The sequence below is a fragment of the Apium graveolens genome, chromosome 6 (assembly GCF_009905375.1).
Source record: "Apium graveolens cultivar Ventura chromosome 6, ASM990537v1, whole genome shotgun sequence".
Taxonomy (NCBI): domain Eukaryota; kingdom Viridiplantae; phylum Streptophyta; class Magnoliopsida; order Apiales; family Apiaceae; genus Apium; species Apium graveolens.
The window spans coordinates 36579639-36605659 of NC_133652.1; the positions used below are offsets into that span (position 1 = coordinate 36579639).

Genomic DNA, 26021 nt, shown 5'->3' on the forward strand with positions numbered 1-26021 from the left:
CTCTATTATATATAATAGTTTTACAACCCGTGCGATACACGGGCATTTATTAATATTTATATATTATTTAAAATTATAATAAATTTCTTTTTGGATCATTATCTTATTAGTATATTTATGAATAATAATATAAATATCTGTTGCTGGTGGAATTCAAACATGAATCTTGGGTAGCGTATAAATAATGATATAAATATTTGCTGTTGGCGGGTTTTGAACCTGGAATTTTTAGTAGTATATAAATAATAATATAAATATTTGTTGTTGGCAGGGTTCGAACCTGGGAGGTTGAATACTGTGTATTATTTTAGTATTTGAATCTAACGGTCTTAATCACTTGATTAAAAAGATCTGACGTCTAAAATTGAGGATAACCAAACCAAACAAAAAAAAGGGCATACCAAATTATACCCCATTCCAGTTATTATAGTATAGTACTAGCTTACAGCCCGTGTGATGCACGGGTCTTGGTTAATATTTATATATTTTTAATTCTATTTTATATAATTTTATTAAAATTCTATATAAATAATTAAATACTAAATAATGATTATATAATTATAAATTTAAGTTAGGTTCAAATAATACAAATAGTATATGATTGATGAGATCTTATTCATAAATAATAATGTAGATGTTGTTTGTCAGTGAGTGACATTCGAATCTGAAAACTTATATATATCTTTATATAAAGTTTGTTGTTAACATGATTCGAACCTAAGAACTTATATGTATCTTTATAAATAATAATATAAATATTTGTTGTTGACGGGATTCGAATCTGAGAACTTGTGGAGTGTATTTTTTTAGTATTTGGATCTAACGACTCTGTTTATTTGATGAAGAAGATCCAACGGTCGTGATAGAAATGGATAACCAAAATAAGGGGTTAACCAAATTACAAATTATACCTAATTCCGACTATTATAGTATAGTATAGATAGATAAGGATGGTCCATGACAACCATTTGACGGAGAGATGTTATATAACAAACAGCTTCCAAGTCCTTGTATAAAAGATTGGACGACCTGGATTTAAAATTTATCTCCTATTATTATCTCCTACCAACGGCTAATATTGCCCGCCGTCCTAAAACTTTTTCAAACTTAGCGCGCTAGGTTAAATAATATAACATGTGATCATCTGGCCCACATTGTTTTATCAAATTTGTTTTTTATTTATTACATTTAAAATGTAATTTTGTTCTATTTATTTACTTATTGATTTATTTAAGAGTAATAAAGTTAATTTTTTTAAACAAATCACACCTCAAGTAAAATATAATTTTGTTCTATTTATTTATTTATTTATTTAAGAGAAATAAAGATAATTTTTTTAAACAAATCACACCTCAAGTTTTTTTATTAAATTTAAAAAAAGTATGCATAAAAATTTGATAATGCTCATTAAAAATAAAATCTTGCATAATAATTTGTATTATCACTTGTAACAGTAGTGTATATTAATATTTTTATAATTAATGAAATTTAAATAGAAAGGAGTTGCTTATATATAAAGCTATCTTTTCCTTAATCAAATAAATTCAAAATGATGAAATATGATCAAAGTTTTAAAAGTGATTATTTTAATTTCAATTTTTTATATACTGTTGAGTAAAACAAAATAAAATTTGAAGATACAGTAAATAAAAATGATTAAATTTTACATTTCTTGGTATAATTTAAAAATACTATACACATAAATTTTATTTGGATAGTTTTAAAAAATTAACTTTATTTTACAAAAATAAATAAATAAATAGTATAGAATAACATTTTAATATAAGAAATAAAAAAAATATTTATAAAAGAATGCCAAAATGTGAGCCAGATGATTACATGTTACATTCCTTAACCCAGCAACCAACTGACATTGTTGGTTGTCAGTTTAAATTTTTTTTAGGGACAATGTCAGCGTTAGCAAGAGAAATTTTTTAAATTCAAACCGTCCAATCTTTCTTCCAATAGCTTAGAAACTATTTGTTATACATCCCTCGCAAACGGTTGCTAGGACCCCTATATATAATAGATTAGCTTTTGAAACTTCAAAAATTCCAGCATTTATGTAACTACTATTCATTTTTTAAAAGATACGGTAATTAGTCATTTCTAACTTCTAAGCAAAGTGCTCCTGCAATAATTCCATGATGCCATTTCTGGGATAGTCCTTGAGATCTTTGAGTGTGATTCTGATGCCATCCATTGGAGTTTGCCAGAATAACTTGTCTGCACAATTGCATTACTCGATACTTGTTTACAGACAAGTCTACATGAACTTACTCTTTTTTCTTTCTTTGCCTTAGGGACAGTATAATTGAACTTTAGTTCTTTTCGACATTAAAATACGCCTTTACACTAGGTTGTCCGCTAATTACTGGGTATTATGATCGTTTCATAGGACTTGCGGTAATCTTACACAACTTATGTACAGGTTTCTCAGATTTAATCTGATGATAAAGGTACAGCGCACCAGCAAGAAATGTAGGTGCAAACAACTCAAACATGAACCAAAACTGATATGCATTCATTACATTTTCAAAAGGGTTGGTAAGAACACTATATTGAGCAAAAATATATGTAGTACAAACAAAATTGAATAGATATAGAAGAGTATATAGAAAAGAAGACTGGAATGATCTATATGTTCAGAAATGAGCACTTAATTAAGTAATCATGCTTACTTAACCAATTGCATTTGCTCCAGCTACAATCTCCAATATCTCTCCAGTAATTTTAGCCTGGCGCTTCCTATTGTACACTTGTGTGTAACTCTTCTTCAGCTCTTTTGCATTATCGGTAGCACTACTCATCGCGCTCATTCTTGCAGCAAGTTCACTAGCTAATGATTCCTGCAACGACCTTAAAATCTGACTGTTGAGATAAAGTGGCAACAATGCATCAAGAATCTGAACAGGGTCTTGCTCGAATTGCAAAACAGGTGAAAAATCGACAGTTTCAGTCCTAACCACGTCTCGTTCCACTGTCAATTTCCCTTCTTTTGTTGTTAACCTGAAAAACTCATCGTCTGCTGCATCAACACATGTTCCATTTATGTCACAAATTTCTCCCTTTGGTGATAATGGAAGTAATGTGTGGATCACCGGGTTAGACTTAACTAATGACACGAATTTCGTGTATAAAAGCTCCACTTTGTCAACTTCTTCACTCACGAAAAGTGAGAACACATCATCTGCTATTGCTTGTGCTTCTTTTGCCGTGGGAAGATTACCACCTTCAATAAACTTGTCTACTGGTATATAAGGTCTCCTGAGAAAATATGTATTTCCTTTTTTACCAACACTAATGACAGTGTATTCAAGATTTAAAGCTTTTAATTCTTTAATTCTTGCTTCGGCTTTTTTGATGATTTGATTGTTGAAGCCACCACATAGACCTCTATCACCTGCAGGGCGTAACCAGAACTTTATGTTAGTAGAAATTAATGTATATGTAATTGCAAGTTCAGTGGGGTTAATTGCGAATGATCACCTGTAACAACAACTAATGCAACTTTTTTAACAGGCCTAACATTTGTTAATGGAGAATCAACATCTTCTGTTTGTAGTTGCTCATTGATGCTGTAAAGAACTTCAACAAGTGTTTCTGAAAATGGTCTTGCACTGACCACAGCTTCTTGTGCTCTTCTAACTTTAGCTGCAGCTACAAGCTTCATAGCCTCAGTGATCTTCTGAGTGTTGGAAACTGATGCTATACGATCACGAAGTTCACGAAGATTGCAGTGAACAGGAGTGACAGATGAAGACCTTGAGGGGTTTGCAATGGTGGTGGAAGTGTGGTTAGAAAGCTGGAAAGGGTTTAAACAAGAACTGAAAGAGAGTGGAGAGGAGTCAGAAAGTGAAGGTTTTGAAGACACCAACATGGTTAGATTTGAACAAGCCATTAAAATTTGCAAGAGTTTTGGCAATGGAAAAGAAGAGAAAGACACTGAGAGGAGGAAGATGTATTGGGCTTGTTTTGTTTGAGAGTAGCAACTAGCAATGTAGGAGAAAGATGAATGGTGTAGGCAATGTTTGGATGAGGTTTGAGGATAAGCAATTTGAAGCCTTTAAAGATTGCAAAACCTCTTTCAAGTTTCATTTGCTTTAACAGAATGTTGTCAACGGAATGTTAAGCTAACCATAAATTGAACTTGCTTTCTTAATGATGGAATATGTGGCCATTTGAGAAGGTTATATGTAAATTTTAAATTTTAATATTTTGAGTAAGTTATGTTACAAAGTTGTTTGAAATGAGTTATTTTATATTTTTTGTTAGATGAAATATTTCGGGACGTGCCCACGGACACACACTAGAAAAAACGAACTGAAATATTAATGTGGCATAATTACATCTGGAATTACTGTTATTTCATATCTACTAAAGCACATAATAGTTCACATTACAAAAGTTGTGCAGCTGAACTTAAGATTGGCGTTGCCATCAAAACGGAGGATTCAATTATTATTTTTGTCAAGAGTAAGTTCTCATACAATTTTATTATCCGTCAAACTCAAAAAAAAAAAAACAGTTTTAACATCTTCTCATACATAAACCTCTTGATTAACAATAGTTGGTGAAAAGGGTGAAGTAGAAAATTTACAGTACACTGGAGAATGATAAGCTCTTGAAATACGTAAACAAACTGAACCAGATGACCCTCGTCAACTCTAATTACCCATCTCTTAATGTTTAATTTGATACAGACAGCAGCGAACCTTGTACCTATCGCCGCTGAAATTGCCTACCGTTCTTCTGTTCGCTGGAACTTGACTGGGTGAGAACGAGTAGAGGGTCTTTGCAGATAAGAGGTTAGCAAGACATCAAAAAAGCTTCCCTTTCTGTTGGGTGCCACTTCTCATCATTGCACAGAACTCATCATAATTAATCCTTCCATCCTATTCGTTGGGAAAAAAATATATTCTCAACGCATGGTTCAATAGATAAATTCCAAAGCTTCTAACTAAACTCACTTACATTATCTGAATCTACTTCAGAGATAATGTCCTTGATGGTGGCTTCATCACCCATTCCGTACTCTTTCATTGCAGATTCCAGCTCATCTCTAGTAATGAAGCTGTTACAATCAAATAATCAAGTCAAGGCTTCCAAACAAGCACCTGAACAACAACTAGACACGGTAGTTTGAAACAGTTCAATTGATCATAATTTCAGTTTTAGAGCATTACTTTTTAATGCATCAGATTTTCCATTATAATAATAGGAATAAGAATCAGAACCCGTGACCCCTAGGTAAAAGAAGGGGCGGAGTCTATATCAGTGTATCCTCGTGTTTATCTAATTTGTGAAACACTGTGCAAATTAGAGCTGTAAGTGAACCGAACTCGGACAGACTTTTAACGAACTCGAACAAAACCTTAACGAACTCGAACAAAATCTTAATGAACCGAACATTGTTCGGTAACTTTATCGGAAAAATTTTCTTGTCCGAACTTGAGTTCGGTAATATATGAACCGAACTGTTCCGAACACAAACATACAGTTCGGTTCGTCTACAGCCCTAGTGCAAATAACAATTAAAACCATAATTCAAGAAACTCTTTAAGTTTCCTTCTGGCCTGTCAAATCCGTATTAAAAAAGAGTTGCGTGATTTGATCATAATTATTCACTCAGGTCAATTCCTGAGGTGTCTAGTCTGGCAGTGATTATCACATTTAATGCTGATCTAACACAAAAGAAAAAGTTATAAGATTCCAAGGATTCCAGGTGAAAATGAGAAATACAAAACTTACCCGCTATTATCCTTGTCAAAATACTGGAATGCTTTATATAGATGCTCATAACTTTCAAGCTTGTGCCTATGCATAGTAGCAGTAATAAATTCAAGGTAGTCAATTGTGCCATTTCCATCTACATCAGCCTAAAATGTAAGAAACAATAAAAAATAAAAAATTAATAATAATATTATAATTATTATTACATCCAATACAATACAGGTAAATATGTCTCAACCTCTGGTTTTATTACTAAAATGCACAAAACTTACAGCATCCATCAATTGTTGGACCTCCACTTCTGATAGCTTTGAGCCTAGCCGTGCCAGTCCTGACTTCAATTCTTCGTAAGTGATTGTACCACTATTGTCTGTGTCCATGTTAGCGAACATGGATTTAAGACCTTTAATTTCTTCCTCGGATAGACTTTCAGCAATGACCTGCATATTTGACCAAAATCATGAAATATTCATTTTTGGGATCTAAATTTTCGGCATAGAAAGAAAAAAACATAACCGTTGTCGTCTTTATCAAAACAAACAGACATATTGTTCTATTAACCAAGTGATCAACTCTCCTAAAACCTTAATTGTTGGCAAAACCATTAAATGGATTACATATATCATATAACACTCCCCCTCACTCGCAAAAGTGAACCGCCATAACAACTCCACTAGGGGAAATAATCTCACTGGGAAAAACATACAAACAAAGGCATCTGTACTTTGATAACTATTGTAAAATGTGGTTCAACCTGAAAACCTCTTTTAGACCTGAAATTTATGGTGTTTGTACAAGCCACTTAATGGATCATATCATTTAAGACTCTCAACCATGAATGAGAACGTATTGTACAAGGCTATCCTCAGATCTTGTAACTGTTAAGCAGAAGCACGGAACTAATAAAAAGAAGCTAAAGTATTACAAATAAGGTCCTCTACAAGTTTAAAATGAAATCCCAATAAGTGGTCTTCATAAAAAATTCAAAGACCTTTCCTTTCACAATTTTACAAACATCAAAGCCCGACTTGACATTAAACAACTTACACAATATTGATACAGAAACTTCTGAGAGCCTACCTTAAGTGCAAGTTGTTTGAGCTTGTTCATTGCTCTGAATTGCTTCATTCTAGAGAGGACTGCACTATCTATTGGCTTGTCTGATGCTTCTCCGCCTTCTCTCATCCATGGATGTTCTATATAAAAAAAGAATTCAAGAAGAATTAAGAACAGCAAGCAAGCCAGTACAGGAAACCTAATTTGAATACAAAGCAACTTGATTCATATATAGAAAATAACAAATAATTGCTATAACCACTTACACGATACAATCATACAACATGCAATAATAGAACAAATTCGCTTAAAATTATCTTTTAAATTGGAGAACAGTTAATCAAATTGCGTAAATTCTGTATGAAATCCTCAATTTAAAAATACAACGAAAATGGTTATTTACAGACTTAAAAGTCATGAAATTTCATATTACCTACAAAACGAATTAAGGCACAGAAGAAAGGATACTCATATTTATTCATCCGCATCATTTTATAAATCTACAAGCTTCTAAATAATAATAAAAAAAAGATGCCACTTATAAAAAACATGGTAGATGAATCAAGGCTTAGAAAATAAACAGGAAAAGATGTTTCTCAAGTAAAGAAGATATACCAAGAACTTGCGCAGAAGTAATCCTTCTCCTTGGATCCTGAGTCAGCATCTTTCTAACAAGGTCTTTAGCACTGTTTGAGACTGACGGCCATGGTTCACTTTCAAAGTCAATCACTCCTTCCAGTATCGCATCGAATATTCCTTTCTCATTCTCTGCAAAAAGAAAGTTAATACAGTATCTTTTTTGTGAACATCCGATGCATTAAAAAACATCGTATTGAAAGGCCTAAAAACTGCTAATGTTTTATTTACCAGCCCAAAATGGAGGTACACCACTAAGTAAAATATACAATATAACTCCTGCACTCCAGATATCAATCTCCTTTCCATAACTACGTCGTAGTACTTCAGGAGCAACATAGTAAGCACTGCCAACTATATTACGATATACCTTTCCTGAAAATTAAGATATTTAATATTAGTTACAAGAAGATACTTTAAACATAAAAAAATGAAAGAAAAACATTTCTATGACAGCCAGTATAACGAGGCACATACAGAAGACAAAAAGATGCCTATAAGCCTCTGCAATACTTCCAAACATTAATGTTGATTAGGAATTTTGAAATGTATGCTAATTAAAATATTATATCCTAAAAAGGACAAAAGCTTTAAGTTCGGTGTAGTAAGTTTTAATATTAGGGCTTGCTGACGACAGCTATTTACTTATATATAGTCATATAGAGTACTACTTCCTCCACCAGAAAAGAGACCAGTGTTTCGATGATCACAGGAAAAGAAAGCCAAAAATTATATCACCATATGAATGATGTTTTCGAGTACAAACAATCTAAAGTTAAAGCAAAGTATGAAAACTTTACTGTCAGTCTTCCCATATAGGGGTGTACTTATCAGAGAACTTGTGATAACCATTTTTTCCCTATATTTTGCAATTGCCCTAAAGAATAGGAGATGTACTCGCAGATTAAAAGACCAAGCCTAAATAGAGCTAAATATCTTGTGGTTGCTAGTATGGTTGGTCAGAGTATTCCCCTCAAGTATTAAACATCTGACTTCATAATGAGCCTGATTAAATTTCTGACAAGTAACTAGCCTGATTGCCACACTATACGTGTGGAAAAGGGATTTCATAGGGGTAATGAGCATGTATATTTAGCCACACTAGTTATTCGAGTAATGCTGGTTGAAATACATGTCGTGCTTGAATGTCAAAAAAATCCACATGCCACATAATGCACGAATCAATTACATTAGATACGCATAATGGTAGATTTGGTGCCTGTGTTGGAATGATCTGCAGATGACCAGTATAACTATAACAGTTGAAAACTAACAGTAATCATACTAATATATGCAAGTGGTCCAACTATCTAGTACCATACCAAAGACCAGAACATTCAAATATATTTAATGTTTTAGTGTAACCACGAGAATAGGGGATTTTATAAGCATCGGTGGTTCTTACTCAAGGTAAATCCTGTCAACTATCTCGTACACATGCCATAACCATACCCTGAGGAATTAATAATTATTAAGTATTTGTTAGGCTTTACAACACTTTGAGCTATTAACATCAATAGGTACACATGTAATTATTACGCATTAGGCACATATCATTTAATACCATGCGTCATTTGGTGACAGATCCTTACTACTAGTAGTCTAGTATTTCAATTTCATCTTTTTGGTATTTTACTACAGCTAATAAGTTTCAGATGAGGTGAACCACACACTTAAAATGATTGCAGATGACATAAACAACATATATACCTTCTTCTATGAACACAGATAACCCAAAATCAGTCGCCTTCAACATTGCATCCTTATCCTTACTCGAAAGCAAGAAATTCTCAGGCTTAAGATCCCTATGCATCACCCCCATAAAATGACAGACATGAACAACATTCACAATCTGCCTACAAATCGTGGCAGCCGCTCTCTCGGAATAATGTCCTTGAGCAATAATCCTATCAAACAACTCCCCACCAGCACAAAGCTCCATCACAAGATGCACAGATTGCCTATCCTCATAAACACCTTTAAATTCGACAATATTAGGCTGCCCACTCAAATGCTGCAAAATCTGAATCTCTCTCTTAATATCCTCCTTATCATTCTTACTAACAAGCTTTCTTTTCAAGATTGACTTACAAGCATATAATTGACCAGTTGAATTTTCAGTACATTGATACACACAACCAAATTGACCCCTACCCAATTCTTTACCAAGAGTATATATAGCCCTGATGTCTTCAAAGGGCTTACCTAAAATAGTGTTTGGCTCAGGTCTAGAAACTTGCCTGGGCTTAAGTGATGGGCCTGTTTGCTGAACCTGAGGCTGTGGCCGAGGCTGAGCTTGTTGAGGCCTTTGAGATGACTTTTCAGCACTAACAGTATGGTAAGCAGTGGCTGCTGATCTATACCCATTAGCACCTTCTTCATAATCTTTCTTGCTGAAACAGCCACCCATTTTTCACCCCAGATCAAGAGGAATTAAATTTATGATCTTTGTGAAATACCCAAATTCAAGAACTGAAGAAAAGGCCAAAAAAATTAGATTTTTAATCAAAAAAATCTCAAATCTTTATTGTTTTGTGGAGACCAAAAATCAAGAACTGGGAAAACGCTGTAAAGTGAAGTGTTTGAATTCGAAAAGAGGGCAAAAAGATTAGATTTTTTTGATTGGAGATTGTACAAGTATAAAATAATAAGTAAATAGTATCAGAGAGATGGAACTTGGAAGGTGGGATAGAAAAAGAATTGTAGAGTTGTAAAATTTCGATGAGCACAGTTAAAGTGTTTGAATTTAGAGCACTACTGCAAGGTTCCAAAAATATTCGTCAAAGTAATTTACCAAAATAGCATTTGCAACAGGGTTGTCAAATCCTATTTGACATGGAATTGTATGATTGTCAAGGTTTGCCTATCAAGATTAGTAAAACTTGTAACTTCCTAAAATACTTAAAATAAATATATAAGTACAAAAAGTATAAATCAATGATGTCTTTTTTAATTTATGAATCAATTACAATTTAATTTAGGAGACCACATAGTCAACTATTAGAGGTTGCCAACTATTTGAGTGAAATGTTGCCAAGTTGATATAAAATTGAGTATAAATGAAATATTAATATATTTAATGATTTGGCAAGGCAATCCCTTGTTGGAGATGCTCTAACATGTGAGGGATTTTGATTTGTAGATGTATATAAATATGCGGGATCTCATAATATATAAATATGAAAAAGTTTGATTAACCTATCATTTGTCTTGAATTTAACAGGTCAGATGAAAAGAAATAAAAGTTGACCGGATGTGGACTACTAGCTTAACAAAGATTTACCAAACGCGGGCCGTCTGCGCGTAAGCAGGAGTTGACTTGAGATGGCCAAAAAAAAAACCCGTGAAGCCGGGTTTTATGCGCTCTTTAAAAACTCGGCCTTTCTAGAAATTGATCCAACCGGGGTTTTCAAGAAATTAGGCTGCACTCGACTTTTTTTTAGAGTTAATTGCAGTTTGGAACCCCTACCTTTTATTCAATAACAAAACTATATATTTACTTTCAAAAATACAGTTTATAATTCCTAATTTTAAACATTAAATACAATATACATCCCTTTAACCATTTTATTATAAATATTTATATTATGGAGGGTAAAATTGAAATTCAGCAAAATATTTAAATAATAATTTTATTTTTTTTTAAATTAAACTAAAATTTAGAATTTCAAATTATAAAAATAATATTAATGTCAATTATTTTATTACTCAGTATAATTTTTAAAATTTTAAAATATAGATATATTTATAAACTTTATGATTATATATATAAACATATATTTTGCTTAATAAATATATTTTAAGTATTTAGCATTATGATTAATTTAGAGTATTACTAATAGAAAATAGCTATAATTTTTTTTCACGTAAAAAATGTATTAAAATAAATATTTTAATTAATTTGAAATTTTAGTTATTAATATTAACATCTCAATTTCAATTTTATAACCGCAAGAGATGCATGCTGTAGTTGATATTGAAAGTTAAGGGTTGGAAACTGTATTTTTAATTTCATTATATTTTAATTTTGAAAATATTTTTGTTAATATATAATAATTATAAATTTATAATAAAAATAATAGGATAATTTTAATAGAATAAGTAAATTCAAGTTTAAAAATTTTGTAGTTTAGCGGATATATATAACACTATTTATTTATTTTTTAATAATAGAATACGTTGTGGTCGTAGTTTAATAGGATAAGTAGACTATGACTCTGTTTGAGATTGCTGTTAAAAATTGTTGTGTTGTTAGAAAAAGTGCTGTTGAAAAAAGTGTTGTTGTAAAAATCAGATGACTGTTTGGTAATTTTTTTGATATGTATATGTTTTGATACAAAAAAATTAAAAAAATAATGTTTTCGATAAGGTTTGATAGTGAAATCAGCATATACTTCCCGCAAAAGCTGAAAAGTACCTTTTTGTAAAAGCATTGTCTAACAGCAGCTTTTATGCCAAAAACACTTTTCCGGAAAGTAGCTTTTGAATTTTACCAAACAGTTTTGTAACTGTTTTTCAGCGAAAAGCTACTGTTGCTGTCAGCAACAGCAATACCAAACACACCCTATATCTAGTAGATTAACAATTTAGTAGTTTAGCGGATATATACCATTATTTATTTATTTTTCTTAATAACCAAAATTAGGGAATAACCGTTGAACCAAATTATACCTCATTCTGGTTATTATAGTATAGACTAACTTAAAATCCGTGTGATGCACGAGTTCCGTTAATATTTATATTTTTTATTTATATTATATATGATTTTATTGAAATTCTAATATAAATAAATAAATAAATACATTAATTAATAACAATATAATTATAATTTGATTATGTATAACTTTAAGTTAAATCAAACAGTATAGTATAAAATAATATATGGTTGATCAGATTTGAACCATTAACCTTATTATAAATAATAATTAAATGTTTGATGCTGACAAGGTTCGAATCTGGTTAGTATATTTATTTATAAATATTAATATAAATGTTTGTTGTTGGCAGAATTCGAACCTAGAAATTTATTTGTAATTTTATAAATAATAATAATAATGTGTGTTGTTGGCGGGATTCGAACCAGTAAGCTTGGCTGGTGTATTTTTTTTAGTATTCGGATCTAACGGTTATGATAATTTGGTTAAGAGATCTGACGGTCGTGATCAAAAGGGATAACCAAAAACAGGGTTAACCAAACTACAAATTATACCGCTATTCGGTTATTATAGTTTAGTAATATAGATTAGGGGTGAGCATCAGTCGGTTCGGGCGGTTTGGAGGGTCCAAACCGAACCAAACCGAAATTAGCGGTTTCCCTAAAATCCAATCCGAAACCAAACAGTTATGTGAAAAAACCAAACCAAACCAATCCGTTTAAAACGGTTCGGTTCGGTTTGGTTTCGGTTTAAACCATTTTTCCTATAAAACAAAGTTAAAAACTAAATTAAACTTGAATTTGTAAATAAGAATCGAAATTTTGTATCATATTATAGAATTATATTTTCTATTATAATCATATTCAAAAATAATATATAAAAATAATGACTTAGAAAAATAAAAATAGTAAAAATATAACACGTACATAAATATTTATATCTTAGAATAAAATATGTTATGATTAGTTCTTTTATATATTATAGTTTACACATATGTCGTACATTATAATTTTATTATTAATTGCACTTTACTAATATATGTATATTAATATTTTAATTTAAATATTCAGTTCGGCTAGGTTGTATCGGTCGGTTTGGAGGTAAAAACTGAAACCAAACCGAAAAAATTCGGTTTTTAAGATGTCAATCCGTCAATCCGTAACTGAACCAAACCGTTAGTAAACCGTAAAATTCGGTTTGGTCGGTTTGGATTGGGCAGTTTCGGTTGGTTTGACTAATTTATGCTCAGCCCTAGACTATAAATAGTATAGATATTAGATATTGTTTAATATCTTGTGCCTCCGCGTATAAATAATTTAAATAACGAATGAAATAATATTTTGAACAATGAAGCAAAATAGGTTAGATATTGAAACAAAAAATTATATTTTAAATTGCATTCAATGGTTTAACATATAACAATAAAAAATATTTTTATTTATCGTATCAAATCGATAACTCGCCTAAATGTACTTTGTTTAGTGTTCAACATATAACAATAATATAATATTTTTTCGGTAAAGAATTATTAAAAATATATTATATATTTTTAATTTTTACAAAAAAATTCATATTTTTATCCGGGCTTTTCCTTAAAAGCATGAGTTTTTATATGAGCTAGATCGTATTTTATCTGGGTTTTTCTAAATACGAGTTTTTATCTGGACTTTCTTAAATCAGTGCTTTTATCCAAAAATTAAAGTAAATTTTATTAATTTGAAAGGAACTCAACTGAGACAAATCCTCGGACCTCGATCGATGATGCAACGATGTTGAAAAATAAATAAATGAGTTAAATAATTAGTCATTTTATTTCTGGATCGCTTAACATACTGAATACACAAATTCTTAAAATTAAAAATGAATTCGATGATCTCCTGATCAATCCAACCTACATCAATAATTTTTTATATCTTCTTGAAAATAGTAAAATCACAATTGAACTTCAAACAATAAAATCTAGATGCGGTCTGGTGTTCTGAAATTTCAGTTATATTAACTGAAATTAAAAATACAGATGCCCCGTAATATGAACAAACTTCTGTAGTCAAATGTGAGCTCTCATAATTTCCCTCACTTTGATACGAGTATTCAAGATCCCCAAATATACCATATAACCCACGAAGCTCTCACGAGAAGATATAACAAACTAAAAAAATTGTTACAGAAAACACACATTACCTATGGAAGAGTATTAACGAAAAACAAGATCAAAGTAATAAATAGGATCACATGCCACTACCGCCGAAAACGAAGGCGGCTAATTAATATAAAGAGAAAAGAGCCTTTTAGAATTTTAGCAAAATCACTTCTTTATATCATTTTCAAAAGCAAATTTAAAAATCAATATATACCAATTTTCATGGTCCGACAATATGTAAAGGAAAATGTCATGTATACATATTACACTGTATTTATACAAATGTATTTCAAATAAAAACCTGTCATGTCTTTTGAAATCTAAAATCTACGTATTCACGTGAGACTTATGTATTCACGTGAGACTTATCTTTGCTCTAAAATCTACAATTTTTGAAAAATTAGTTGTACACCACAATTTTCTGCAAGTTAATTATGGAAGCGGATATAATAGATTAAAATTTGAGATTGAGTTCGAGTCGAAATTGATAATTTATTTGATCAACCGTGTATAGAATTTTTCCTTTTTATTCCATGATTTCACTGCAGTAGCAGTAGTAGTAGTATTAGTACTAAATCTTTCCTTTGGTTTGTAACACTTTGTTCCCATTAATGTAATATTTACAAATTATATATCAACTAGCATAATAACCTATGCGAAGCACATGTCATTTTTTAGTTTTTTTACACCATACAATTATATTAGTAACATTCTTGATTATTTTCTTATTGATAAATATTGTGTAACTTCTAGAATATATCAAATACAAGTTGAGTGTTTATTAATGTGTATGATTTTAATATAAGACATTATCAACGTACACAACATTTCTAATATAACTCATTAATTAAATTACATATTTTTTATTTGTGTCGTGTAATTTGTATTTACCGAATGAATACAAACATTGTAGTCACTGTACATTTAAAATTAAAAGATTTGAAGTTAATCCATAGAATGTTATAAGTGTATTCATAAAAATTAAACAAAAAATTAACACATACATCAACTTCTTAGGAACAGGGTTATCAAATTAGTCAGAATTTTGTGGCAGAACCACAATGTGAAAAATCAATTTGAGAGTTAGAAAACGCAATGCTCGAAAAGTATCCCTAACTGTTTTCTATCTAATTCCGGGACGGAATCCTTTTAAGGAGAAGAGATTGTAATAACCCCAATTTTTGAAAATTTTTGAAACCCTGTTGAATAGTAACTTTTGATGATTTTGTTGATTGAGTAAAATTATCAGACCACCCTATGTAGGAGTACTGTTATGCAAATTCTGAGATCGTATTAGTGTTCCATAAAGTAAATGAGTGCATGTAAAGGTCGTCAGAATTCGAATTCGGACACTTTGATTTTTATCGAAAAATCCACCATACACCGAAAGAATTAAGTATAAGGTAATATGATTAAAAGAATTTTAAATTAAGAATTATAAGAGAGGATCATCAAAGGATATAATTTTATTTTTCATAAAATATATATAATAAGTTAGATTATTTTTGTGATTTATATACATATATATATGTTTAAAATTTTAAAATTTGTTAATTTTTACTTAAATAAAAAATATTATTTTACTCTCCATCATAGATTCTTGTGAAAATATTCAAATAAATCAAAATAGTTAACACACAACTAAAGAAATGAAAATAAGAAAGATACCTTAACATAATATATACAAACAATTTAATAAAAAAAATACGCAACTTGGAGTTATATCGCAGATTAGTAATTTACTAATTTAAATCAAGAACTTCAACCAGACAAGAATAACCCCTCCTCCCACCCACCACCACAACCATGCAGCTACCTCTCTCTCTCTCTCTCTCGTTATTACATACATCAAATGAAATTACGTTTTGATCGTATATTATAAAATACAAGTTGAGTGTTTATTAATGTGTATGCTTTTAATATAAGACATTAATAACGTACACAACGTTTCTAATATAGCTCATTAATCGAATTACATATTTTTTATTTATGTCGTGTAATTTGTATTTACCGAATGAATACAAGCAGTGTAGTCACTGTACATTTAAAACGAAAAGATTTGAAGTTAATCCATAGAATGTGTTAGATATATTTGATAATGTCATATAATGTCATGTCTAATCTGATTTGTATTTAGTTTTCAGATCTTACCTAAACAGGACAAATCAGTATTTAACTGGAAATCAGTACTTATACTGAAGTCAGAACTTAAGTGGTCAGAACTTAAGTTATCAGGAGATATTTATCAGGAGATAATATCAGGACTTAAATGAGACTTTCAGATAAGGAAGGCGATTGATTGAAAGGAAAGAAGATCAAGACAAACGCAAGAAGAGATATCCATGAAGAAGAATTCTATGAAGAATAGATTACTTGGAAGAAAAGATATCTGATTGATATATTTTAGGAAGCAGAATTATATTCCATATCAATTAACGATTATCTTGTAACTGTGTAGTATATAAACACAGACATAGGGTTTACACTATAAGTGTTATCATTATCGAGAATAATATTCATTGTAACCCTAGCAGCTTTCGTGATATTTGTTCATCACTGAGAGAGAACAGTTCCATATTGTAACAGAGTTTATTATATTGAATAAAGTATGTTTTCTGTTACTTGAGTTCTTTAATTCGATTTGATTGTGATAAACACTGTATTCAACCCCCTTCTACAGTGTGTGACCTAACAAGTGGTATTAGAGCAGATCTGTTAACACACAAACAGTTTAAGATCCAAAAATAATCATGTCTGAAGAAGAAACTATCAACCAAGCCCACCAAAACTGAAGAACCTCCGAAGACTCAAATCCATAGTCGATATGAGACTATTAGAGTTCCCATTATGAAACCATCTGAATATTCCATATGGAAGGTGAGGATGTCTATGTTTCTGGAAGCTACTGATCCAGAATATCTTGACAGAATCAATGAAGGACCACACAAGCCAACCAAACTCGCTGTTGTAGTTGCAGGTCAACCAGCAAAGTCTGTACCAAAGGAGAAGAGTGATTACACTGCTGAAGATATCTTTTCAATTGCTAAGGATGCTAAGGTACGACACTTGCTGCATAGTGCTATTGATAATGTAGTGTCAAACAGGGTAATAAACTGCAAGACTGTAAAGGAGATATGAGATGCTTTGGAAATAAGATGCCAGGGAACCGAATCAATTAAGAAGAACATGAAGACTATACTTACTCAAGAGTATGAACATTTTGACTCAAAGCCTGATGAGTCAATAACTGGTTTATATGACCGATTTGTCAAACTCTTGAATGATTTGTCACTAGTTGACAAGGAATATGATCTTGAGGATTCAAATCTTAAATTACTGTCACCACTTCCTGAAAGATGGGATTTGAAGGCCACCACTATAAGAGACAACTATAATCTTGAAGAAACAACTCTTGATGAAATTTATGGGATACTCAAGACTCATGAACTTGAGATGGAACAAAGAAGCAAGAAGAAAGGAGGAAAGTCAACGATAGTTGCTCTTAAGGCTGAGGAGGAATCTCCCAAAACAGCTACCTCAAGGAAAGGCAAGGGAAAAGCTCTCATCACAAAGTCTGATACCGAGTCATCAAGTTCTGATAGTGATGATGATTCAGAAACTGAAAGCTTGCCTGAGATGGATGCTGATGAAGAGATGATGAAGTTGTATGCTCTTATGGTGAAAAGAATCACAAGAATTGCATACAGAAAATTCAGGAAGGGAAAGAAATTTTCTAGGAAAGGTACAAGTTCTGATAAGAAGAGTTTCAGAAAATCTGAAGGCAAAGGAGGGAAGTCTGAAATAGGAGATTACACAAATGTCAAATGCTACAACTGTGGTGAGAAAGGCCACATATCTCCTGATTGCAAGAAAGTGAAGAGTGACAAAGGTAAGGCTCTTGTCACAAAGAAGAAAAGCTGGACAGACACTTCAGATACACTTCAGATTCTGAAAGTGAGGAAAATTATGCCTTGATGGCAAATGCTGATAGCAGTTCTGATGCTGTTGAGTTAAAGGTACCTCAAACTACTTATGCCTTTCATACTGATGATATTAATGAGTTGAGAAGATATCTTAAAACCATGTTCATTAGTTATAGAGATCAAACTTTAACATGTGAAAGATTAACTTCTGAAAATCTTGCTTGTAAAAAGAGGAATGATTATTTAGAAAAAGAGTTAGTCATGTTCCATCAAACTCAGAAAGATAGAGATGATGCTTTTTATGTTAGGGATGAAGTACTTAAAATGAATGAATCTCTAAAAACTGAGTTAGAAAAGGAAATATAGATTATCAGAACTTGGACTAACTCTGACAGAACAACTCAGAATTTGTTAAGTAGCAGAAACTGGAAAGAGGGTTTAGGTTATGGAGATGATAAGAATGATAAAAGAACTGTAGAAATTGAGCCTATAGTTGTTAAATAAAAGCCAAAGTAGAAACCTGTTAAGTTTGTAGCTGTAAAGTCTGATACTGATAAATCAGAAGTTAAAGAGGAATTAACTTCTGGCAAACTAAAACAGGAAAAGCCAACTGAAGTTAACGTAGGCTTAATGACAAAGAAGCAGCTTAAGCATAAGCTGAAAGATGTTAAGAATGTAAACAAGGTAAAGTCACCTAGGAAAAATAGGAATGGAAAGGAAGGTGTGAATAAAAGTAATGATTACAAGCCTGTTCCTAATGCTCCTATAAAAACATGTTATAACTGTGGAAATTCTAACCATCTGGCTTCTTTTTGCAGGAAAAATATGAACATAAACTCCTTACCTTCAAGTCAGAAGTTAAGAGTCAGTCTGTTAGATATAGGCCACAAAATCCTTGTTTTCATTGTGGTAGTTTATGACATTACATTTATACTTGTAAGGAATATCATAGTTTGTACTATGATTATTATCAAATAAAACCTTCTTTAAAGAAAGTTAGCATTGTTCCTTCTAGTGTAAGTTCTGATACAAAGTCTGATAGTGTAAATGTTGATAAGAAAAATGTTAACATAAACTCTGATGCTAAATCCGCTGCAAATGTTAACAAACTTAATAAGGCCAAAGGATCCAAGCAAGTCCGGGTCCTTAAAACTAATCATTAATGGTCTTTATGATTGCAGGGCAACAGGAAAAACATCCTAGTTCTGGACAGTGGATGTTCAGGACATATGACTGGAAATAAAGCCCTGCTATCAGATTTTGTGGAGAAAGCTGGCCCAAATGTTTCTTATGGAGATGACAACATTAGAAAAACCTTGGGATATGGCAATATCAATCTGGGGAATGTCATCATTGAAAAAGTAGCTCTGGTCTCAGGACCTAAATACAATCTGCTGAGTGTTAGTCAAATCTATGACAGAGGTTATCATGTGAATTTTTTGAAGAACACTGTGAAGTTGTAAGCAAATCTACAGGCAGAGATGTTCTGAAAGGATACACGCATGGTAACATTTATGAAGCCAAGCTTTCAACAAGTACTGATGGTTCTGCAATCTGTCTGATAAGTAGAGCATCAATTGAAGAAAGCTGGAATTGGCACATGAAACTCTCTCATTTAAATTTCAATAATATAAATGAACTAGTCAAGAAAGATCTTGTGAGAGACTGCCAAAATCAGTATTTGCTCCTGATGGCCTTTGTGATTCATGTCAGAAGGCTAAACAAAGAAAATCTTCATTCAAGAGCAAGACTGAATCATCAATTCTTGAGTCTTATCATCTACTACATGTTGATCTATTTGGTCCAGTGAATGTCATGTCTATTGCAAAGAAGAAATATGATATGGTCATAGTGGATGAGTTCACCAGATACACATGGGTGTATTTCTTGCACACAAAAATTGAAACTGCATCTATCTTGATTGATCATGTCAAGCAACTGGATAAATTGGTCAAAGATTCTGTGAAGATCATAAGAAGTGATAATGACACTGAGTTCAAGAATTTGATCATGGAAGAGTTCTGCAAAGACCATGGAATCAAGCAGGAATTTTCTTCTCCTGGAACTCCACAAGAAAATGGAGTTGTTGAAAGAAATAATAGAACTCTTGTTGAAGCTGCACGAACTATACTTGATGAAGCAAAGCTACCAACCTATTTTTGGGCTGAAGCTGTGCAGACTGCTTGTTTTACTCAGAATGCAACACTCATTAACAAGCATGGAAAGATACCATATGAGATGGTGAAGAAAAAGAAGCCAAATCTGAAGTATTTTCATGTATTTGGATGCAAGTGTTTTGTTCTTAAGACTCATCCTAAACAGCTATCCAAATTTGATTTAAAAGCTGATGAAGGAAATTTTGTTCGATATCCACTTTCCACAAAAGCCTTCAGAGTCTACAATTTAAGAACAAGGGTTGTCATGGAATCTATCAATGTCTCCTTTGATGATAAGAAGATTACTGGACTTGAAGATTTCAATGATCATGATCAGCTGAGATTTGAAAATGAAGATTTAAATTCTGATACTGTAAATCCTGACAGTCAAAATCCCGACAGTCTAAATCCTGACAGTCCAAATCCTGATACTGCAAACTCTGATGGAATAAACTCTGATATTAATGAAACTGTGGTGACTACGCCAAAGAAAGATGCACCTGTGCAGGGGGAGCATACTAAAGATACAACCACATCTCAAGAAGCATCAGAACCTACAACTGGCTCTTCAAGTTCTAATTCATCAAGTTCTGATGAGCCAAGTTCTGATAATTCTGGAAACTCAATTTATGAAGGATCCAACTTAGAGAGCATAATTTCAGGGGGAGCATCAGAAAATGTTGATGAAGACAGCATGGATCATGGGGGAGCATCCAGTTCTAGAGAAAACCTTCCATCTGCAAGGAAGTGGACTAAATCACATACACCTGACTTAATTATTGGAAATCCTGATGCAGGTGTCAGAACTAGAACAGCTACATCAAATGAATGTCTATATAATTCTTTTCTTTCTCAGACTGAACCAAAGAAAGTGGAAGAAGCTCTTCAAGATGCTGATTGGGTACACACAATGCAGGAAGAGTTAAATGAATTTGAAAGAAACAAAGTCTGGACCCTAGTGCCAAGACCGAAGAACAGATCTGATTTTGGTACAAAGTGGGTGTTCAGAAACAAAACTGATAGTGATGGCATAATAACAAGGAATAAAGCAAGGCTGGTTGCAAAAGGATATTCTCAACATGAGGGAATTGATTATGATGAAACATTTGCACCAGTTGCTAGATTGGAAGCCATAAGGATATTTTTGGCTTATGCTGCTCATAAAAAGTTTATTGTTTTTCAAAAGGATATGAAAAGTGCTTTTCTCAATGGAGAATTGGAAGAGGAAGTATATGTTGAACAACCCTCCAGGCTTTGTAAATTCAAAATTTCCAAATTATGTCTACAGGCTTGATAAAGCACTTTATAGCCTTAAGCAAGCTCCAAGAGCATGGTATGAGACTTTAGCACAGTTTCTTCTGGAAAATGGATTTAACATAGGAACTTTTGACAAAACACTGTTCTACCTCAACCATGGAAAGGACTTACATTTGGTGCAGATATATGTTGATGATATCATTTTTGGATCTACAAATGACAGACTTTGCAAAAAGTTTGCCAAACTGATGCAGTCAAGATATTAAATGAGTATGATGAAGGAACTTAGCTATTTTTCTGGGCCTTCAAGTCAAGCAGAATGAAGAAGGCACTTTTATTTATCAATCCAAGTACACCAGAAATTTGCTGAAGAAGTTTGGAATGCAAGATTGTTCAATTGCATCCACTCCCATGGCCACTACAACAAAATTGGATAAGGATACTGGCACATCAGTAGATATTACTGATTACAGAGGTATGATTGGCTCATTACTCTATCTAACTACTAGTAGACCTGATATTATGTATGCTACCTATCTTTGTGCAAGATTTCAAGCAGATCCAAGAGAACCTCACTTAACAGTTGTGAAAAGAATTTTCAAGTACCTTAAGGGTACAGTTGATCTGGGATTGTGGTATCCCAGAGAACCCATAGAATCAGACTTTAAGCTAATAGGTTACACATATGCAGATTTTGCAGGATGCAAAATTGACAGGAAAAGCACAAGTGGAAGCTGCCAATTTCTTGCAGGCAGATTAGTTTCTTGGTTTAGCAAGAAACAAAAGCCAATTTCCACATCAACTGCAGAAGCAGAGTATATTGCTGCAGGAAGCTGTTGTGCACAGATTCTTTGGATGAAGAATCAGTTACTGAATTATGGGTTAACATACTTTAAAATCCCTATTTACTGTGATAATCAAAGTGCTATTGTTATGACAGGTAATCCAGTTCAACACTCAATGACAAAGCACATCAGCATTAGGTACCACTTCATAAGGGAACATGTGGATGAAGGTACAGTGAAATTGCACTTTGTTCCAACAGATCAACAACTAGCAGATATCTTCACAAAACCACTGTATAAAGCTACTTTTACAAGATTGGTAAATGAACTTGGAATGATTTCAGGTTCTTTCTCTAAATCTGCTTAGTTTATGTTCTGATACATCAGATTTTATGATTAGTATTTATAGATATTACTATCTTTGTGTATTCTGTGCTTAAATTGGAAATTATTTAAGTGTTGATTGTTGTCTTATATAAAATTCTAAACTCTGGTAGTGATATGAATGTTTCTGTGACTATTCAACCCAATGAGGATAACTGTGCTAGATGCTGACCTAATAGTCTTTAAAATACTAAAGGTCCCATGTATGAAGTAATTATTTATGTGGAAATCTCTTAACACAAGCAAATTCTGATATTGATCTTAGTTACGTTTACTTTGTGTATCTTATTACTAAGTCACAACCTAGAATAATGCTTCTTATCTGTTAAGTTCTGATGTTAGTAAATCTGATGGATGTACTAAGTGCTGATAAACCTCACTTATCAAAAGAAAAGGGAAAAGAAAAGGGAATAAAAATCAGGTACTCCTTTGAGATCTAGAGTAAAAATATGGAAGGGAAGACCCAAGTGCATTGCTGGTATTAAGTTATATGCATCAGAAAAGCAAAAATAAATGTTTTCTTGGTGAATTTTCACACTCTTTGATTACTGTAGAAATACTCTGATAATAAGATAAATTATGATAAGCAGTCGTGACCCACTTACACTGAGAAGCCACTGTAAAATGGAATTTCAAAAGATGCATAAAATGAGCACAAAACAGTTGAGGTGGACTCATGCATGAACTCATTCTAAAGTAGACTTCAGAATCATGACAGATTTTGAGCAAAGTTCTTAGTTATGCCTTATTTCTAAGATGTACTGAAGTGAATCAGACTTTAATCTTTATCTGATATTTAACTTACTGCACACACATACACTCCATATGAATGATGAAAATTACTGTGGTGATTAATGTTCTTTTAGATGAACAATTTAAGTGTCAGTTGCATAAATTCTGAGGACAAGTTATGATGAAAGTTCTGATGATTAAGTTCTGAAGAAATGAAATCAGAATTTGTGTGAAGAATTACAGAAATAGTCATTCTCTTTTCGAGTTAAGGAGTCATGTTCTGATGACTGTTAAGTTCTGATATAAGTCTAAGTTCTGATATTAAATCCTGATTCTTTACTTGACTTATTTATGGTTCAATCTGAAACAGTCATTTCTAAAATCAGAATATGTTTGGGTGAGATATAAATAGTCAACATAATTTGGGTTAGTGGTACTCGTATATGCACAGTAATTTTTACTTGTTTCGTGTGCTCATTAACTCCTGTTTTAAGCTTCCAATGGCAGTCCTTATTACTCATCAATCTAGGGAGTCGAGGGGTCATCATTTTTACTTGGAATTGTTACCTAGTCCTCCCGTCCCTTGGTATTCCATTGTCTATTTAAACCAATACTTCATTCCAGCCAAAACATTTTTCACTTTCTCACAAACTCACTCTCTCTTCTCTTTCATATCAACAAAAATGGCTGAGTTTGGTTGATTTTACAACTATGGCACTGAAACTGTACATGTTTTTCAAAATGGAATTCCGACTGTATATCCTATCAACAACATTCCTCATAATCTCTGGATTCAATTTCCAGAGATCATTAAAAATGACTTGTTGACTGTCCAAATAGATCCACATCTCCGTTATCTCCGTCAGCAAGAACGGATTATCCGACTTGCAGTGCTCTTCGTCAGCAGCAGAAGGAGTTAGTCGTTAGGCTTCTTAGCTTAGGACTAAAGCTGTTGATGTTAGACATTTTAGACTAGGACAATCTTGTAATTTTATCCGCTATTCTTAGCAAGTCAGAAGCCCCATCTGAACTTCACTTCATTCAGGACTTTCTTGCTAGTTCTGATATTGGGTATCCTCTGACCGGACCTGAAGCAGTCTCTGGTACTCAAGTACTAGAGTTCAGGAGAAGCGGTGTATATGATGATGGTGGTGCTCAAGGGTCCTCAAGTATTATTTTTTCATCAGGGGAGGATGAGTATGTTGTGACATTGTCTACGGTTCAACAAGCACTGCAGCTACTTTAGAACTGTGTTTATTCTACTGTTGAAGAGCCAGTTCTTCAAAACATGATGGTCAGTCTGGGATATGAGAAGACATTGGCAAAGCTGGGCCAGTTGAAGAGATCTTTCATAAGGAGGGAATGGAGTTTCTTCTTTGACTGCATAACCAACGCTTTTGCAAACAAATGTTCCAATTTCGATGTAATTCCCATATTCAGCCAACAAATCGGGTATGCTCTCATAAATCAAACTGATTTTGACTATGCAAGTGTTGTCTTAGGTTTTATTGGGGATAGAATGACAGAAGATAGAACTACTGTTTATTTTGCTAGATTTTGTCAGCTTATCTATACTTTCTGTTGTGATAATAAGCCCCAATCTGCTAGTGAATTAATTTCATCATTCAGACTAGCTAAAAGAGCTTTTAATGACTTATTATCTACTGATAATAAGAAGGCTGTGTTAAGACCCCTCCTAATTCCTTTATCTGTCAAACAAGCCTTAATAAACTACGGTCCAGTTAAATACACTGAACTATATCCTGATGTTCAACCATCTGAACCTCATCCATCAGCACCTACCACCTCTACTCAACCACCTCAAACTTTTCAACCTCAACCTTCAGATCCTACAGTGCAACCTTCATCTTCCAAACCTAAGAGGACTAAGAAAGTACCTCAGACACAACAGAAGAGAAGGAGATTCATTTCTGCGAGATGAATCAGATGCTGAGGAACAGGTTCCAGTATCAGAACCTGTTATTTTAGAAGTTGAGAAGGTCTCTTCTCAGAAGGATGTTGATATTGGGAGTTCCAGGCCCCTAAAAAGGCTTAGAAAGCGTAATTCTGATGATACAGCTCCTAAAGACTCCTCAAAAGCTAAAAGATTCAGATCATTGGCAAAGAGGCCTGAAGATTCTGGTAAAGGAATGGAAGCAGCAGCTAAGGAAGTGGGTCAGGAATCTCTGATCTCACAAGACCCTGTTAAAGCTCACAATTCTCCTAGTGCTGATCCAGACCTTCCTGCTACTCATCAATCTCCAGTACATGCTGATAACCAGGGGCCAAGTGATGAAATTGACATCCATAACTTGGAAGTGCCTCAAGTTTTGCATCTAGAAGCTCCACCAGTTCCAATCACTCCACCACCATCACCATTTCTTGATGCTGATTTTAATCCAGAATTACCTACAACACCTTCTCTGCATCTAAATACTGAAGATCAGGTTTTAGGTGAGCATCAAAATATGGCTGTTGATCAGAACTTAGTTGGAGATCAGCCCTTACAGGATGATGTTGAAGCCTCAATAGCCTCTCACACTATTCTTTTATCAGAAGAAGTT

The 26021-nt window shown here is 32.8% G+C and overlaps 2 protein-coding genes across 2 annotated transcripts; both read right to left on the bottom strand.

Annotated features, from left to right (window-relative positions):
• Positions 1-2503: 2503 nt before the first annotated feature.
• On the bottom strand, positions 2504-4058 carry LOC141666956 (ATP synthase gamma chain, chloroplastic). Its single transcript, XM_074473219.1, has 2 exons — positions 3490-4058; positions 2504-3403 (listed from the first exon to the last, which is right to left on the bottom strand). The coding sequence occupies exons 1-2, from the start codon at positions 3899-3901 to the stop codon at positions 2682-2684; spliced, it is 1134 nt and encodes a 377-aa protein (XP_074329320.1). The 5' UTR covers positions 3902-4058; the 3' UTR covers positions 2504-2681.
• A 457-nt stretch (positions 4059-4515) lies between these two features.
• LOC141665274 (calcium-dependent protein kinase) lies at positions 4516-10164 on the bottom strand. Its single transcript, XM_074471255.1, has 8 exons — positions 9136-10164; positions 7657-7800; positions 7405-7557; positions 6814-6929; positions 6006-6173; positions 5752-5879; positions 4975-5074; positions 4516-4895 (listed from the first exon to the last, which is right to left on the bottom strand). Exons 1-8 carry the CDS (start codon positions 9833-9835, stop codon positions 4821-4823), a joined length of 1584 nt encoding a protein of 527 aa, XP_074327356.1. The 5' UTR covers positions 9836-10164; the 3' UTR covers positions 4516-4820.
• Positions 10165-26021: the final 15857 nt, after the last annotated feature.

Excerpts from the sequence above, each read along its gene's own strand:
- LOC141666956 (XM_074473219.1), bottom strand. The coding sequence starts at position 3,901 with ATGGCTTGTTCAAATCTAACCATGTTGGTGTCTTCAAAACCTTCACTT. Across the intron at positions 3,404-3,489 it reads TGCATTAGTTGTTGTTACAG|GTGATAGAGGTCTATGTGGT; the intron begins GTGATCATTCGC and ends TACGCCCTGCAG.
- LOC141665274 (XM_074471255.1), bottom strand. The coding sequence starts at position 9,835 with ATGGGTGGCTGTTTCAGCAAGAAAGATTATGAAGAAGGTGCTAATGGG. Across the intron at positions 7,558-7,656 it reads TGTACCTCCATTTTGGGCTG|AGAATGAGAAAGGAATATTC; the intron begins GTAAATAAAACA and ends TTCTTTTTGCAG. Across the intron at positions 4,896-4,974 it reads CTGAAGTAGATTCAGATAAT|GATGGAAGGATTAATTATGA; the intron begins GTAAGTGAGTTT and ends CCCAACGAATAG.